The 13,973-nt window shown below is 32.1% G+C and overlaps 1 protein-coding gene across 5 annotated transcripts; it reads left to right on the forward strand.

Annotated features, from left to right (window-relative positions):
• Positions 1 to 321: 321 nt before the first annotated feature.
• Positions 322 to 13,076, forward strand: LOC106061378 (uncharacterized). 5 transcript variants are annotated; one of them, XM_056030380.1, is made up of 3 exons: positions 322 to 351; positions 7,400 to 7,499; positions 8,801 to 13,076. In XM_056030380.1, the coding sequence occupies exon 3, from the start codon at positions 9,485 to 9,487 to the stop codon at positions 10,532 to 10,534; it is 1,050 nt and encodes a 349-aa protein (XP_055886355.1). In that variant the 5' UTR covers positions 322 to 351; positions 7,400 to 7,499; positions 8,801 to 9,484; the 3' UTR covers positions 10,535 to 13,076. The 5 variants fall into 5 exon arrangements, with proteins under 5 accessions (XP_055886355.1, XP_013074950.1, XP_055886354.1 ...); XM_013219496.2 differs by lacking the exon at positions 322 to 351 and adding an exon at positions 2,904 to 3,061; XM_056030379.1 differs by lacking the exon at positions 322 to 351 and adding an exon at positions 2,904 to 3,061 and having other exon boundaries at positions 9,453 to 13,076.
• The last annotated feature ends 897 nt before the right edge of the window (positions 13,077 to 13,973 follow it).

The raw sequence follows: 13,973 nt of genomic DNA on the forward strand, positions 1-13,973 counted from the left end.
CTTGAATATAAACAAACTTGATATAACAACACTTTCACAATATAACAAGCAGCTTTAATCAGCCATCTTGACAACCGTAGTGGTGTCCCCTTGTGCATTGGCACAACTCTTCCCACCATATAACATTCCATCAACAATGGACATAAGGCGTCATGACCCCACTATAAACAACGATGTTCTTTCAAAAGTCGGTATTGCCAGTCCAGAGCCATTATTTATGGTCTGACGTTATATTCCGTGGAGGAGGGTTCAAGGTATGACAAAGGCAGTTTTTTTTGTGAACTGAAAGGTGCTTCATCATACCAGATACAAAGAAAACAATACACCAGACAAGAAACACGTTACCAAATGGTATGTTACCTAAACATATATATTTATAGATCTAGACATAGACTAAGATCTTAAATCTAGATTAAAGATCTAAAATTAGGTCTAGATCTAGCTAGATCTATGTCTAGTTGGTATGAAAAATGACAATGGGGATATTAACTTTTATTTGAGAGGGGAATGTCACAATTGTACATTAAAGTGGGTCAAGATTTATTTTGTCGTGTTTCCAATTTATCTAGTTTTGTTCGAAGAATAAATCTTTTTTTAGTTTTTCTTTGTTACAATGTAATATGTTATTAATTTTGAATGTATGGATAAGGTTAATAATCATTATTTTTAAAAAATATAAGTGTACGCTAAATGAATGAGATGATGTGGCTTAGGGGTAAAGCACTTGGAACTGGAAGTCCAGTGTTCGAATCTTAGTGAAGACTCTAGGTGGACCACCTTGGGGGCCGATTTTCAGCTTGAGTTTCACACAAACTGTCTTCGTAACCTTGTTTTTTTGTTGTGTTTTTCTTTCTAAATGGCATGTTTTGCACCTTACTTTTATGTCGAAATATCGTAGTTGTAGTTTAGATAATATTATCGTTTTCGCGTACGTTATTTAGTAGATTTTAAATCGAATAAAATAAAAAAAATTGCTAAAAGTAGTTATTTGTTAGTTTCATTTTCATGTCCCTACGATGATTTCAGTATTTTAATATGATTTCAAGCGTTTAAGATATATATATATATATCAGCAAAAAAGGGCAGCAAAGATTACGATTACTGAGAAGACTGTCCTCGTTCAATGTTAGTGAAAAGGGTTTGGCTATGTTTTATCACGCTCACATCTGCAATATTTTAAGTTTTAATATGACTGCCTGGTATGGCAATCTGAGCATTAGAAATAAAAATAAACTTAATAGAATACTTAATGCTGCTGGTAAAGTTATTGGTAAAAAACAAAACCCATTTGGGCAGTTTGAGACAAATATCCATAAAAAAGCAAAAAAGATTCTAGAAATAAGAAATCACCCTTTTTGTCAGGATTTTGTGATTTTACCATCACAAAAGAGTTACAAGACACCGATAGCAAAGACAAACAGACATAAACACTCTTTTGTACCCCTGGCAATCAAATCATTAAATAGTAGAATTTGATTTAAACTTATCACATGTAAATTATGAGTGAGTCAGGTATGAATGTACACATTTTTTATAGTTACTATGTTCTGTTTGGTGTAATGCACAAATTGTAAGACACATTTTCTCAAGGACAATAAAGATATATATATATATATATATATATATATATATATATATATATATATATATATACAGAGAGAGAGAGAGAGAGAGAGATACAAATAAAAAAGCGACTAAAGAGAAACTGAGAAAGAGAGCGAGAGAGAATAAAATAAGGAGAGAAAGAGAGTTAAAATAAGAGAGGGAGGAGAGAAGAAGGAGAGAGATAGAGAGAAAAATAAAACTGAGAAATATGAAGAACAAAATGACACTAGTAAATTTATTGTTAAGCATGGGAGATTTTTTCACCGTCTAGAATCTAGATAGATTGTATTTCGCAATGCTCTGGTTGTATCGTATTTCAGAATGTTTAGAAACACTAAACTTATAGAATGTTGGATTCTTCGCAATAGCTCTTAATGTCCTTCTTGACAGAATATTTTGTTGAGATACCATTCGTGTAATAATGATAAATATAGGGCTTAAATATTCCCACCTGTTTTTTTAGTTAGTAAGTAAAGTTTCCCCTTTCAGACCTTTCGATCTAAGGGGCAGATAATGTTAAGGTCATCTATTTCTTTGGTCAACGGTTAATGAGCAGGGTGTCATGTGGCCAGCACAATGACCAACCGCCTTTACTTTTCCCAACGAAAGTCAGGTACCCATTAGAGATGTGTGGACTCAGGGATGCCATAAAAATCATGAAATTCGAAATCCCAGCCTTGCGCCAGAGAATGAACACTCGTTCTTTTCTAACATAATAATAATAATAATAAGGCCCTAACATTTCTAGTAACATTCTCGTTGCCTGTAAATGGGTGGTATATCCGCAGACCAGCCACATCACCCGAAAATTCCTGAGTGGAAACTGATAGAGACTACATCGCCAGAGAAGGAATACTCGTTCTTTGCTAACATAATAGTAATAATAATAATAATAATAATAATGTTAAAAATAATAATAATAAATTTGTCTCTCTCGAACGAAGCTCGACCCTGACAGTGCCTGAGAATGAATATTCGTTCGTTATTCACATAATAGTAACAATAATAAAATGATGGTAATGTTTTCGACACCTTTGCCACGCACACACCTGTTGTGTATTTAGGTATTTAGGATTGTGGTTGTGGATAACTTGTTCTTCATAGCTTCTGATAGTTTTAAAGATATTCTGTCACGCATTTCTTATAAAACAGATAATCCATTTGGGGAACTTTTGGGGGTCACCTCTGTGTTAATGTGTGCCAATGTAAGCCTATAACAATTCAGCGAATTAACCCGCAATGTTTACATGAGTCTCTTCAAGTTCTAGGCAAAATTCCAAATTGAAATTCAAGACTAAAACACGCCTATAAATAAGTTAAATATACTATGTCGCTCTTTGTTATAGATAAGTATATATAGAATGTAATAGGTGAGAATTGTTCCTTATATAAACGTTCAAGGTTTAAGTATATGAGATAAATGAGACACACCTTGAGGTGCAGAAATAAATGTAAGGTTAGTAACTGATATTTTGTTTTCATAAATAAATACATAAATTATATCCGATGGAATTATTTAACTATATTTATTCTATTCTCATATATCCCAGACTAGGCTAAATAGGAAGCGTCTCCACTAATTTGTCCTAAAATATGGAATGATTTATTTTCCTGGTGTATAGGTTTCGTTAATTATAAGACTGTTTTCTTAATAAGTTGAGAGGTTATTTTGCTTTTCTTGTACATTGTGCTTTAATTATTTATGTTTAAGTTACAAAGTGCAACCACAACAACAGAAAAGAAAGTAAAGTAATGTAGAGAACTCTAGAAATCCATTGTGTAAGCAAATAATAACACTAGCAAAATTTAACAAAAGCAAATACAAACAAAAAATAAGCTAAAAAGCATTTATTGAGTGATAGACTGCCGTTCGATCGCTGACAAATCTCTCAATAGTGCAAGGTTTATCTCGGTTTTTTCTATATAAAATAAAATTAATTAATTATCACTATTTTATTTAATTATTATTTACTTTTTTAAAATAATTCATATTCGTTAGAAACAATAAATAATTGTGCGAACTTCAACTTGATCCGAAAATGCGAAATGTACTAGACAAGACAGACAGAGTAAGTTCGATATATGCATTATAAATAAGAAAGGGGTAACGTTATGTATAAATCTAATTAACATTCAAATATGTGTTTCTAAAGCATTTTTACATACACTCGTTCGCTAGAGCTGCGAAATGTGAGTTTAGCAGTTTCGACAACACAGATATTCCTATTCATATGTCGCGCACACCTAACATATTTTTAGCGGCCGCCGAAAGGGTGGAAAGACGCTACTAGTGAGGCCTGTTTGCCCGTCAGTCCGTCCCATTTAGATCTCAGAAACTAGAAGACATAATGAAAATCTGACATCATGATAGTTTAGATTAATCAAAGTTCTGATTCAACGGCTACTTTTTATCTTTTCCGAAAGTGAACCATTTAATTTTTTAAATTATCTATGCAAGCAGATAAAAAAAAACACACACTTTTTAATAAAAAATTTCAGGGGAGCTAAGTCTTTTAAAAAGATCACAGACTTCATTAATAAACCAAGCTTCATTCATAGATTCGGCATTGGTACTAAAAAAGTGCATCTAAGGTTACTATTTCAAAAGTATCAATGGATTATTATAAAATAGATTTTCTATTTATTTACTAAGTCATAGAATATAATACTGAATCAAATGTTGTTTAAAAAAAATATTAATACGATCTTCGTTTTAGTAAAAAGTAAAAAAACAAAAAAAAAGAACTACTTTTATAGCGCATAGTTTTGACACATCTTCACGATACACATGACAAAAATCTAAATTAGACTTAATAGAGGCCAGATGTAGATCTAGATTTAGATTTAAACGTATCAAATAATTTGAACAAAATTTACATCTATAAATTATTAATGAAATAGTTTATCTTCTTACAATTTAGGGGTGCAGATTTATTTATTTTGGAAACAGTAGTATCACATTAAGAAGTGAATGGAATGCGAAAAGTGCATTATTATCCTGTAGTAGACCTAATATATCTACATCTAATCATGATCATAATATTGTCATAAATATAGGTCTAGTAATTGTAAGATTTAAAGTCATATGAATTTTATTCTAGATCAAGATTATGTATCTAGATTCTAGATCAAGTCTTTACTGGATTCTATATATTAAGTTCTGTCTAGATATTAAGTTAAGTTAAGTTGTCTTGTCCTTTTAATGGCGTTATGCCTGATTGTTTCCATTTTCTTTGACTTAATGTATGACCATAGGTTTTTGTTGTTATCTTTAGATATGTATTCACTCTGCAGCTGTCTGCTTACTTTTTAGTTTAGATGTTTAATTTTTATGTACTTTTTATAAACTCTTTCTGCCTTTTTTTTTTTAATTTTTCTATATAGGTTTTCCTTCTGTTTACAAAGCTTCTTTAGTCTATTATTAAACCAGCATTTATTTATTTTGTTTGATGTGTATTTAGTTGGTATATGATTTTCTATAATGTTTTTAAGATAGTTTTTTTTATGAAATTCCAGAGGTTATCGGCTGGTTGGTTAATGTCTTTTTGTGATAAGAATGTTTGTTGAAAGTTTAATACAGCTTGGTGTAGTTGTGTTAGGTTGCATTTGTTCCAGAGTAGGATTTTTCTTTTGGGTTTTATATTGGCTACTGCTTTTATCTGACTGTGTATGTAAATGATCTCATGGACAGGGATCAGGGCCGCCGCTACCTATTGTGCAATGTGTGCATTGCACTCAGGCGGCCGGTAATGTGAGAATCACTGTTTTACTATGTTTTATTTCAAGTCATTGTATAAGTGACTTGCACTTTGGGTTGTTTACTGTGTTTTATTTCAAGTCATTGTATAAGTGACTTGTACTTTGGATTGTTTACTTTGTATTAAAGTCAATTAAAATATTCAGCGCTGAGTTGCTTCATTTGTTGGATATATTTGTAGGCAACTCTGAATCCGTGTATGTCGGATGATTGTGGATACAATGCAATTCTCTACGAAATACAATCATTATTATTATGAACATATTCGGAGATTTGAAAATGTTTCACCGTCAATGGCTTTTGTATTTCGAGTTTTTTTTTCATACTGCGCAATAACGTACAATAAAAAACAATTTAACATATCCACTTCGAGACCATATAACACTGTTAAAGCTGTTAAAGTTATTGAGAAATTGTATAGAGATCATGATCATTTCGCTGTTCATTGTAATATACTCACCGCAGCTCATTAATTATAATCGTCGCAATAACAGGAGCATACGCGAGTAGTCGTAACGAAATCACTTTATAGGGCTTATTAAAATGAACCAAGTTTTCAGATTTCTGTAGGTACGTATATCCTTGTTGATGTCCAAGGACTGAGCCGAAGGCTCTTCGAGACCTAAGTTAAAAAAAAACAACAACCCTGTTTGGACGCCAAACAGTAAAAAAAAAAAAAAACAACCTGTGTGAACACAGTTCTGTTTAAGAGAGACCCGAGTCAATGCCTATATAAAGGATTGCTGTTTCCAATGCCTTTTGCTCCCGATGCATGTTTGGCTGCACATGGCCGAAGGCCGAGGACACCGGGAGTCTCCGCCATTTTACTTCGTTATACCAAGCTAACCGTGGGGGACTCGCCATTTATGTAGCGGTCCCCTTGAGGAACAGCGCATGGATGTGTGACAGGTTTGTGGGGACTTTTTTACAACCCTGCCCGTGCAAGAGGTGGACTCTCGTCTACCCGTGGGCATCCCCACGGGAGTTTTGTTTCGCCATTCATTTAGCCTAGCTACCCCATGAAGTAGCCGTTTCCACCCAGGTGTCACGATGAGACCTTCGATGAAGTCCAGTAGGGAATCGGCGCCGGAGGCGCCATTATCCCGTTGATGGTTAGAAAGGCTTTTATCCAACCACCAGGCCTGGACATGGGGCTCTTCACCCCTGTCCTGTCTGAGGGCACCCAACGGTAGGCGGCCATATTGGTTGACTGACTGGTAAAACCGGGCCGTGCCGTGTACACAGCGCACCGTCCCCGAGTCTTAAGTCACCCGCAATAAGTGTCAGGGACAGCGCTAACTGCGGGGAGCTTGTCTCATATTCCTATACTGTAACCGCCACTGTTCCGTGCAAGGGCCGCCAATCCAGCAATCCGGAACTGATGACGACCCCCTTTGTGGAACGGCGTGGCGGACTTTTTGACTGGGTTGCAGGTTACTTGTTCCATCCCCACCCCGAGTGAGATAAAAAAAAAAAAAAAGCTCACCCAGGGAGACCTGCTAGAAGGCCGGTTCGCTACTCGTTCTTAGCCTGTCCAGATCCACCTCTGGATGTTTCCACCGGAGGGCCACGCTGAGGCGACGGGTAGCTGGAATATACATTCATGTGTAGAAAACATCCAGTAAATGTATACGTCTTTTCTTTTTTTTAGCGTCCCTTTAAGGGGAATAGTCTTTATTGTTTTTGTTTCGTCTGTCTGTAAGTCTGTCCGTCCGGTTTAGATATTATAGACAAGAAAAAATATTGAAAATCGACATCTTGATTCTTTAGACCAGTATAAGTTCTGATGCAACGGCTACTTTTTTTGTCTCTGAAAGCGAAAAATCAACTATGCAAGCATTTTTTCCCACAAAAAATGCACCATTTTTACAACTATTCACTATTAAAAGAAACAAACTCTCTTTAATTTCTTGTTTAAAAATAAACCAAAATTATATTACACTGCACTCTTTATCTATCAATTTTCATATTAAGAGACAGTATTCTAATAAGTTAATAATTAAAATAGTGATTTATTGTTTTTATTTCCTTCAAAAGTTCTAAACAAAACACTTACATGCAGCAAGAGAAATGTGTCGAAATGTAGAGTACATATATACTTAATTTGACAAAAACAAAGAGAATATAAAGGACTAAGGTAGGACCATATTATATCTATATATATACAGAGAGAGAGAGAGAGAGAGAGTTATATATATATATTATATATATTATATATATTTCTCTCTCTCTCTCTCTCTCTCTCTCTCTCTATATATATATATATATATATATATATATATATATATATATATATATATATATATATATATATATATATATATATATATATATATATATATATATTTATATATATATATATATATATATATATATATATATATATAGAGAGAGAGAGAGAGAGAGAAAGAGAGAGAGAGAAGAGAGAAAGAGATAGATAGATAAGATAGATAGATAGATAGATAGATAGATAGATAGATAGATAGATAGATAGATAGATGATAGATAGATAGATAGATAGATAGATAGATAGATAGATAGATAGATAGATAGATAGATAGATAGATGATAGATAGATAGATAGATAGATAGATAGATAGATAGATAGATAGATAGATAGATAGAAAAAAAACAAGAAAGATAGACTTTGCAATCAGGCTTTTTATAGATTACATGACTACTGACTAAAATTGTTTATTATATTTAATATAGTGTTAAGTCAGCTTGGTGGGTTGGAGTTCATGGATAAAACGATTTAGTTCTTATGCTATGTGTTTTGCCATAGTAAAATTTGGAGAAACATAGCTTTAAGATTACTTAAATCAGGCCTGTCAAAAAAAAAAAAATTTAAAAAATTAGAATAAGGCTTTCTTGTGTTTCGTTAAACCCATCCTAACATTATTCCTAATTTATCACTGCTTTTGGTTCTTGGCCTACCTAGATAGTGTTTGAAAACCAACTTTGAATGCTGATGTCGACATAGCCCGCTGGGAAAATAGACGATAGAATATGTCTTAGACAAATGCACAATTCTTCATGGAGATAGGTTCGATAGCGCACGAGATCATGTGAGAAATTTAACTGATTCAAATGGAGCTCACTGAATAAACACAGTCGCCTTTTGTAACGTGCTACAAAAGAATCAAATACGGGTTTGATGAGCGTGAAAAATTACGAGGCACATTTGCGCATAAAAAACAAAACATTGGGCTTAATTTTTCTGTCATTAACCCTAGCTTATTGGGTAGTTTTGCACCGACATTTGTGGCTTTTTTCCAGATCAACGATTTTTTTTTTGGCATAACTCAATCACTTTAAAAATAGTGTGATTCTTCGATTTAAAAAAAAATAAATTGTAATTTCTTATATTGTAGGTGGCAATTCAAAATTTCACTTTAAACTGAATGCTAAATAAAAACGAATTACTATTTTTTACAGTTCAAAGGCCAGGTAATGTCCTCTGAAAAAGAAAAGAGTTTTCCAGTCATTTTCAGTGCTCTTGAAGACTTAGAAGATTGCGACATTGAGAAAGAAAAATGCACTCAACTTTGTAAAGATGTGCTCGACGCATTTTACTCTGCTTGTGAGGCTAAAGCAAAGTTTACCAAGGAGGAAATTGAACAAATAGGTTCTGGCTTAGACAAAAACATTAACAAAATACTGTCCGTACTCTTACATTTTGGCTATTTTTTTGAACCGAAAGAAGGACCTAGAGCTTTAAAATATCGATCCGCTTTGCAGTTTATTTTAGACAAATTTAGAAACATAAAAATAATCGATTCTTCAAACAGTCAAAATACTAATTTAGGCGAAGAAATAAATGAAAGTGACGCCCTGAAGGTTTTAGACAAAGCAATACTTCGCTGGAAAAAAAATATTACTGTTGGACTTGACATAGAAGGTTTTTCTGTGGAAAGCCTTTATAAGCCAGATGACATACCAAAACATCACACTTGGTGGATTCCTAAAGAATCAGAATAGTTTTTCTTAAGTCCAATCAGGCTTAATTTTTTAATTCACTCGTTAATTTTTTTATATATCTTTTTACTTTACTTTACATCCCATCATTTTAACTGTTTATATTTTGCAGATATTTATTTACACATTTCAGTGTTATTTAACATGACAGATAGAGTAGCATCTTTACATAAGTATAATGAATGTGAATTTAATGCTCTTTTAAGCGTTCTAAAACTTACGAAAACAGAAAAAGAAGCAGAAGACTGGGTTCGACAGAACGATACAACAAGAAATGTTAGAGATATTTTCAGCCACATTCATTGCCTTTATGAAATTAATGGTATCTTAAAAATTCATCCTATTGCTTTTGCTCAACTGAGCAAAGAAGACAAAGATGAAATTATGGATAAGACTGAACTCCTTAGGAGTGAACGCTTAACATTCAATGACCTTTACAATCTTGTTAATTCATATGTTAAGTTTAAATCAATTTTGAAAACTTTTGATCTTCAGCATGATAGAGAGATCGTTGAAAAAGAAATCACACTTTCAAAATTATTCACACCCGATTCTTTACGAGATGTTAAAATTAATGGTAAACCTATTTTTGCTAATATAAAACCTTTTGAGATTAAACGTATGTATGATGTTTTTTGGAAAAATTCTAGAATGAGAAAATATATTCCAATAGCTAAGATTTTCGCAGAATTAAAACAAGTTGATAACATCTCGGATTTTTTTGCATGCGGGGAGTACATATATTACGAGTTAGTTAAAATGATAGACAGAGAAACTAGATCTTCAAAACGAAAAGCAGAGATAAAGAGGAAAGAACCAGAAATACTAGAAACATTTATGCAAGATGAAACTGTAAGAAATGACTACATCAAACGCTATACAGACATAGTCAATAAATTCAAAGTGTTAATGATAACTGAGGGATTGCATTTCTCAAGTCCTATGACAGCTGCGACTCATTTTACAAAGCATTGGGGCAAAGTAAGTCCTTCTGAAATTGTCCTTGGAGAAGAACCAGAAGAAGCGTATCTAAGATTAGCAAGAGAGCATCTAACCTTATCTCAACCGATAATTAATTGGACTCAAGATGGAAGCTCACTAAAACACATATATGAAAATACAGGTAGAATAGCTGTTGTTATTCAAGATGCATGGACGACCAGACACATTTTGGCTACATACTATAAAATATAAACTAGCGTTTGCTTTTCTTTACTTTACTTAGATCTAGGCAAACAATCAATTTCCAAAGTAAATTAAGAAATTGGCTTAGCGTTGAGAATTTGGAATCGTGTCTAAAATAACATAAAAGAAATTGCGACTCATTTTTATTTTCCAAGGAAATTTAAAACCATTTTTCACATAGGTGGAGTGTTTGAAGTTGTTTTTTTTTAATTTCCCTATTTTAAAATAAATATTATCTTTAAATAAGTATGATACAAAGCTTTATTAATATACTAGAAGTTGAACTAAGACATATATAGCAAATGTAAAAATCGAGAAAGTACTTTTAATCATAACTATTTTCAAAAATATCTCAACTAAAGCAAGAGTAAGTTTAAAAAAAATCTTTTGAATCAACCTCAATGTTGAAGTTTTTTTGTCCTTTACAAAGAAGAAAATACAGGTAGAATAGCTATAGTTTTTCAAGATGGAATAACAAGCAAAAAAAAAATATTGCTTCTTTTTATAAAAAAATAACATTACTAAAGTAAGAAAATGAGTACTTCGACCTCGCTTGGCAATTTCACATTGCTATTGCAATGTTAATTAGCTGTTTAGACTAGATGGTTTCTTATTTTCACTATTTAATAGAAAAAATAGCACTATTTCTATTCAAATGTTTTGTGAGTAAATTTATAAAAAAATTTTCACACTATCTCTAATTTTTTAGCTTTGATCTTTGGTTGAAAACCATTTCCAAGTATCTGTACAAAACTTTTAACAAATCACTCACTAAAACGTAGATAAATTTATATATATATATATATATAACAGATTGCTCCGGATTTTCAATTAAAAAAATATTAATGCTAAATTTTCTCTGCTGACTTATAATAAGTTTCTTGCAAAAACACCTACAATTTCAATATCAATTATAGGTTGTCGTGGTTTTTTTTTTAGAAAAAAAAGCAAATTTTTGCAAAATGATTTTTAGAATCCGCTCTTCGAAATCATATTACACATATATTAAATTGTATTAATCGATAAGAATTTTTTAGGATTTTTTTTTTGAAAATGAAATGAGCACAAAATAACTGTTGCATATTGCTTTTCTAACTTACATTACATTAATTTGTTATGTTTAATGTCTGGACAATTTTTTTTAAAGTTTCTCTCAATTCTAAGAAAACATATTAACGCTAAAGGGTTGTAAAGAATATTTTTCTGACTTATATTACATTTAAATTTCTTGCCAAAACATTGCAAATGTCTACAAATTGGAAGAGTAGTCTAGAGACTAAGTATGCTTGAACTTGGCTTGGCTACTTATGAAGGGGGCTCGATATTGGACACCCGATTCGAGCTGAGTTTTTTTTTACTGAGTGCCTAAAGGCAGCACGGAAAACCTTCTCTTAGATACCCCATTGGTCCACAAATGAGATTGGACTATAGCGCTCTGAGCATGCTATAAGCATGAAAGTTGCGCCATATAAAAGATATATATATATATATATATATGTATATATATATATATATATATATATATATATATATATATATATTATGGATAATAGGGTGCTCCGAATTAAAAAAGAATTATAAGCAAATTAACTTTAAATAATGTTTCAAAATTTATTTTTATAACATATGATATAGTTGCCAAAACAAAGCAAAGCTATCATTGTGAATATTAGATTTATTCCGATATTTATGAAAAGCAAATTATCGCCAAATTACTGTTTTATTCATTTCTATAGTGCAGCATGTGTCCATTGTTCCATAAAGTAATATAAATCCTAACTAGTTATTCTTACAAATTATCCTTAAGATGGTATATTATTTTTTAAACACTTGACCTAAATGAAACAAAAAAAAAACCGACAAGCGCAACTTTCAGTTTCCATAGACTATTTTATCAAAACAAATCAGAAGCCGGTTCAGAAGCCAAGCGCTTTACTGCTCAGCCACCACGCCTCCAATTTATTTACACTGATTGTTTTTTTAATGGGATTATTACAATCGACATGTTTCATTAGAATGAGAATACTCAGTCACCATTTCCTGTACCATTTTTATAATATATATATATATATAATTCTTTAAATACAAATACCACAGTGTATGTTTATTCTTAATCAGTATTTCTTGTAATTATCTGTATCATCCATTTTTTAATACATAGTTAATAGTATATAATGCACTAATTGTCGTCATTCTTACTCAAAACTATTACGTTCTTTTTGTGGAGCATATCCACATTTGACCTCATTTCCTCCTGTTTTCCTTGTGGGATATAGGTCACTACCAACTTTGTCCAGTCATTCCAGCTAATGGGCGAATCTCTCCAACGTATTAAGGACTCGCTACCCATTCTCCCTCCACTCTTCTTCAAATACATCAACATTTTTTATATTAACGATTTGATTTTTTACTATTAAATTTTTATTACACTTTATATTTTACTATATATTTATTTCTTTTTTTTAAATCATACAAATAATGTTTATTATATTTTTTTATGATATTTAGAATATTTCAAATTTGTATCGTATTAAACAATTTTATTAAATAACCCTCGTCATGGTATTTCTGTGTGCATGCTTGCGTGTGTCGCCGTATTGTTACATTTAAATTTAACTCCCTGAACAGTATTGTAGGCAGCGTACAATTGTTGTTTTTTTTAAATATTGTTTTATACATATTATTAAAAAGGCACAGAATGATAATCAGACTTCGTTGAAACATATTATAAATTATTATAATAAATAATCTCTACGAAAAAAAAAACAGGTCTCATATACATTTCATGGGTCTTAAACGAATTATCTCTGAAATTAATTTTGAATGGGAAATATACCTAATTAAGTTGACAAAAGTTGGAACAACACACTTACTCTAAATTTAAAATTATACTTATAATGTGATGCTTAAGAGTTTAATTAAGTAGCTTTTTGGATCCACTAAGCGGGAAGCGTGGTCGAGAAGCTAAGTGCCCTTGAACTTGGCTTGGCTCGACGTTCGACAACCGACTCGTGCAGAGTTGTGTTTACTGAGCGCCTAAAGGCAGCACGGAAAACCAACTCCTAGATACCCCCTCCACACCCCACCCCACCCCACTGGTCCACAAATGAGATTGGACAAAATCGCTCTGAGCATGCTATAAGCATGAGTAGCGCTATATAAAAGCTATAAAATAAAAAAAAATAAATAAAAAATCGTCCTCGGATTTGTAAGCCTAATCGGAATCGAATTATTGAAACATAATTGAAAAATAATATTGAAAATGTAACACTGAAAAGCTACGTTCCTCGTCCGCTCCATATTTCACTACCAAAGCATTTTCCTTTTTTTTTTTTTGTTAGATGCAAGACAACAAATTCTTAAATTAATAAGTTTCTCTTCTGCAATTCTTAAGAGCCACATCGCTTTGTAACAAATTTATGATCAACTACTTTTCGACAGTATTAAA

This window comes from Biomphalaria glabrata, chromosome 5, assembly GCF_947242115.1.
Source record: "Biomphalaria glabrata chromosome 5, xgBioGlab47.1, whole genome shotgun sequence".
In the NCBI taxonomy this organism is placed as follows: domain Eukaryota; kingdom Metazoa; phylum Mollusca; class Gastropoda; family Planorbidae; genus Biomphalaria; species Biomphalaria glabrata.